The 4,598-nt window shown below is 33.7% G+C and overlaps 1 protein-coding gene across 1 annotated transcript in view; it reads right to left on the bottom strand.

Moving 5' to 3' along the window:
• Nucleotides 1–4,598, bottom strand: part of LOC107740075 (tubulin-specific chaperone E-like) — a 10,381-nt gene that overhangs the window by 1,040 nt on the left and 4,743 nt on the right. The window contains exons 4-11 of the mRNA XM_016552355.1: nucleotides 3,536–3,712; nucleotides 3,226–3,311; nucleotides 3,044–3,143; nucleotides 2,842–2,944; nucleotides 1,527–1,603; nucleotides 1,360–1,452; nucleotides 1,230–1,294; nucleotides 1,064–1,128 (exon numbers count right to left, since the gene is read on the bottom strand). Of these exons, the coding sequence (XP_016407841.1) occupies nucleotides 1,064–1,128; nucleotides 1,230–1,294; nucleotides 1,360–1,452; nucleotides 1,527–1,603; nucleotides 2,842–2,944; nucleotides 3,044–3,143; nucleotides 3,226–3,311; nucleotides 3,536–3,712 (766 nt within the window). The remainder of the gene's footprint in view (nucleotides 1–1,063; nucleotides 1,129–1,229; nucleotides 1,295–1,359; nucleotides 1,453–1,526; nucleotides 1,604–2,841; nucleotides 2,945–3,043; nucleotides 3,144–3,225; nucleotides 3,312–3,535; nucleotides 3,713–4,598) is intronic.

Here is a 4,598-nt window from a genome sequence, read left to right as displayed (position 1 = left end):
CACTCACACACACACACACTCACACACACACACACACACACACACACAGACACAGACACACACAGACACACACACACACAGACACAGACACACACACACAGAGACATCAGCTTATTATCATTCATTACAAAACATCTTCATTGCTCAAACTGAAATCAAATGCACGTTTATGCATTTATCAGACGCAAGTCGCTTTGGATAAAAGTGTCTGCTAAATGCATAAATGCAAAATATGAAAAAGCTTAAACTTATTTTATTTTGGATAGTCACTAAGGCAATATTTCTAATTTTGTTTAGTTTAAAATGAAGTACCAAAATAACTAAAATTCAATTCAAATTTAAAATGCATGTATTTTACATAATATGTAGATGTATTTTCAAATTTTTTCTAAAACCGAAATAAAATATTAAAAACTATATAAAAAGATATTTTAAAAATAATAATGACAAAAACACACAAAAAATACTTTAACTAAACTATAAATGAAAACAAAATGTAAAAATAAAAAATCTAATTCAAAATATTACTATAAATATATACTTTTAACGATACTAAAATAACACTCATTTATACTAACATTCTGTTCAAAAACAAAAAAAGTTTTTCAAGCATCAAAACTAAAGTTTGAGATTTTTTCCCCATAAATTAGAAAAGATGTTTATTTTATTACGTTATTATATAATTATATCATGTATATGTTTATTATATTTAGATCAAGAATCATTAGATGACATTAAAAGACTAATTAAGGATCACAAAATACAAATTCATTCTCATTTGAAATCTCTTATCCGTCAAACCACCAGGTTTTAATCATTTCAAATAGAATCAGATTTAGCAGATCACTTTTCTTTGATATATTTAATAAGTTCAGGTCAGAATAAGTACGTTGTTTGAGTTTTACATAAATATCTCTGTTACACCGAATGACGATTGAAACATTAAAGTAGAGACTTTACTTGCATTCAACATGCTTTCCATGTATATAAATCGCTTCTGTAAATGTAATTGGATGCAGACAGTAAAATGGGACATTTTCACATGATGTTTCTTTATATTCACCTCTGAAATGCTGTTGTCGTCTAGTAAAAGTGTCTTCAGTGCAGGAAACAAAGCCGTCTTGTTGCCTTCACAGCATGAAAATATTATTTTTTACTTTATGCATGCACACACACACATGATGAGTATGAATATAGAGCTTGTTGAGTCATTTGAAGCGCTCTGGTACCTGGTGAAGCATCACTGAACTGAAAGACTGATAAACCGCTGCTGGACAGATTCAGCTTCTGCAGCCTGAAGATCCAAACATTATTTCAAAGTTATGATGTTGTTATGATGATGTTATGTTTAGGTCTTACCCGGGTAGATGTGAGATTTCCAGCACCGTCTCCTGGACTATCTGGTTACTGGATAAATCCAGAACTTTTAAAGCCTGTAGCACATGCTGTGGTCTAGATGAAAGAAGGCACGGTTGGTTTCTGTGATATGAGGAATATTTCTGCTCTGTGACGTGAATATGATGTACCTTAATAATTCTGTGATGTCGTTGTCAGCGAGATAAAGTTCCTCGACCTGCCGCCACATGGGGACGCAATGGAGAACCTGCCAAAGACAGAGGGGTCAGAGGTCAGAGCTGGATCCACATTCACATACACTACCGGTCAGAAGTCTGGAATAATTACAATGCATTTATGTTTTTGAAAATAGCCTCTTCTGCTCATCAAGGCTGCATTTATTTGATCACAAATATGGTGAAACAATATAATAGTGAAATATTATTACAATTGCATTAGTTAATTAGTATAAATTCAAACTAATAATCATTTTAAATTTAACAAAATTCTACTGTATTTTTACAGTAATATTGTGAAATATTATAATTCTATTAATATTATTACTGTATTACTTATTATTTTACTTTATCCTTACAATAATATTGTAATTACTAATTATTTTAAATATTTTATAATATTACTGTTTTTTACTGTATTCTTACAGTAATTAGTAAAATATAATTAATTATTAATTATCATTTTAAATATTGCACAATATTTTTAAATGTATTTCTGACAGTGATATTGTGAAATATTAGTACAATTTATTTAATTAACGAATTATTAACTAAAACATTTCACAATATTACTATATCTTTACAGTAATATTGTGAAATATGATTCCAGTTTTAGTAATTAGTGAATTATTAATTTACTTATTTTATTTATTTCCATTATTATTAATTTATGAATAATAATTCATTGTTGTCTATTATATTAATTAATCAATAATAATAATTACATTATTATTTAATAATTTAATTTATTATTTAATCATAAGCATTTTTCAGTATTACTGTAAAAATACAAAAATAGTAATATTAAGAAATATTACAATTAGGTTAATGAATTATTATTAATTTACCTATAATTTTAAGTATTTCACAATATAACTGTTTTTACTGGTTTCTATATATATATATATATAATTCTTTTTATATATTTTACATTTTACTTGTAAAATATACATTTTATATGATATTTTATATATAATATTTTTTATATATATTTTGAATTTAAAATATGTATAATGTTACAGTTATATTGTAAAATGCTATTACAATTTAATGAATTATTAAAAAAAATATTTCACAATATTACTGTTTTTATTGTATTTTTGATCAAATAAATGCAGCCTTGGCGAGCAGAAGAGACTTCATTAAAAAATTTACAAATCTTAATTATTCCAAACTTTTGACCCGTAGTGTATGTCTGAGTAGGTAATGTTAAGTATGATGTAATTCAGTGAGCACAAACCAAAACAACATATAAACGCATATATCTGACCTGAGTCCAGGTGAGCGCGCAGCTGTTGAGTGACAGCACCCTCAGACAGGAGAAGGCGGGGCTTAAACGGCTCAGGTCACTGGAGGTGCTCAATCTGTTGTGACTACACAGAGATATTGAAACGGGACTTTCAGCGCTCAAACCCCATAAGCGGACCTCAGAAGGGAATAACATGGTGTCGGGTGTGATCAGACGGCCTCACCTGAGCTGCAGCTCCCGCAGAGACTCCAGCTGCTCGGTGATCGCCGCCAGCACCTCCCATGAGCTCAGCAGGTTTCCAGACAGATCCAGAGACCGAGCGACTGAGATGCTGTTAAAGAAGCCTCACGCAGAGTCTTCCTGTTCCTGTCTGAGAACATCAGTGATGCATTTTTCGAAGGATACAAGGTGTGGCATTTCTGATCTCATTCTCCGGACCGGGACCAGACACCTCGCATCTCCTCAGACTGATTTCTGTCAGGTTCTCCAGCCTTCGGGAGCACAATAAACACATTTTGCATTCTGAAAAAGCCTTCTTAATAACAGAACTAGATGTTATTTAATGCAGGACACTACAGGCACTAGTCAATTTTGAGTTTTTGCTTCAATTGCATGTCTTAAATCAAGACTTTGTAAAAGAGCATAATAGGACCCCTTTAAGTGGTATACAGTGGTGTAAATATGAAACACAACAGTTTACAAAAACAAACGTCACCTCTGTTTCTGCTTGACGTCCTCAAAGCCGACCATCATCACGGTTTTGCTGGAGATCGTCAGATCTTCTCCGATAGCCTCCTGTAGTTCCACCTCGTAGCGCTGCTTCAGAGCCGTCACGTAATCCACACCGAAACTGGCCTTTTTGGGCCGAACGAACGAGCCGCCCTTTGGGTGTCTGATGGAGAACACAAACAAGCTGTAGTTCACTTCCAGAGTAAACATGTCCTGCTCATTTACTCACCTCCATGTCATCCGAGATGTTCATGTCTTTCTGTCTTCAGTCGCAAAGAAATGAAGGTTTTTGAAGAAAACGTTCCAGGATTCGGTAATACAGGATCCCAGCCGAGGAATAAGAGTCTTATCTAGAGAAACCATCGCTCATCACTAACTTAGTGGTTATAAAGTATATAAATGTTTATTTTTTAATAACGTGAGCGATGGTTTGGCTAGATAAGACTCTTATTCCTTGGCTGGGATCGTGTAGAGCTCTGATTGACCCGTTGGACCCCATTGAAGTCCATTATATGGAGAAAAATCATGGAACGTTTTCCTGGAACCTTCGTTTCTTTGTGACTGAAGACAGAAAGACATGAACATCTCGGATGACATGGGGGAGAGTAAATGAGCAGGACATGTTTACTCTGGAAGTGAACTACTCCTTTAATATTGATAATAGGGATGCACCGAATATTCGGCAACCGAAATTAGGCCGAAAATAGCAAAAAAAAGCTCTTTCGGTGTTCGGCCGAATAAGCGAAAAGACCGAATATATTATACCGAACAATGATATGACACGATCAAATAGAGGCGCGCACTCTTTATAATGCAGCACACATGTCAGCAGTGTGGAAGCATTTAAAACTGTCGGAGAAAGACGCAAAAATCATTACAAGCACCGACAGCGAGAGACTGTTTAGGACTGCATCGCATGTCTCCGATGAGAAGAGGAAGGGCTGATTGTTGCTGGTTACTGTATGATGATTGAAATCACGAAATGCATTTAAACAATTAGTAAATAAACTGCAGAACGTCATGTTTTCTAATACACGCACGCATTGCAT

This window comes from Sinocyclocheilus rhinocerous, unplaced genomic scaffold, assembly GCF_001515625.1.
Source record: "Sinocyclocheilus rhinocerous isolate Xijiao unplaced genomic scaffold, SAMN03320098_v1.1 scaffold1186, whole genome shotgun sequence".
Classification (NCBI taxonomy): Eukaryota; Metazoa; Chordata; class Actinopteri; order Cypriniformes; family Cyprinidae; genus Sinocyclocheilus; species Sinocyclocheilus rhinocerous.
Note: the sequence above shows the minus strand (reverse complement) of the source record. Positions and strands in the feature narration are given on the sequence as shown.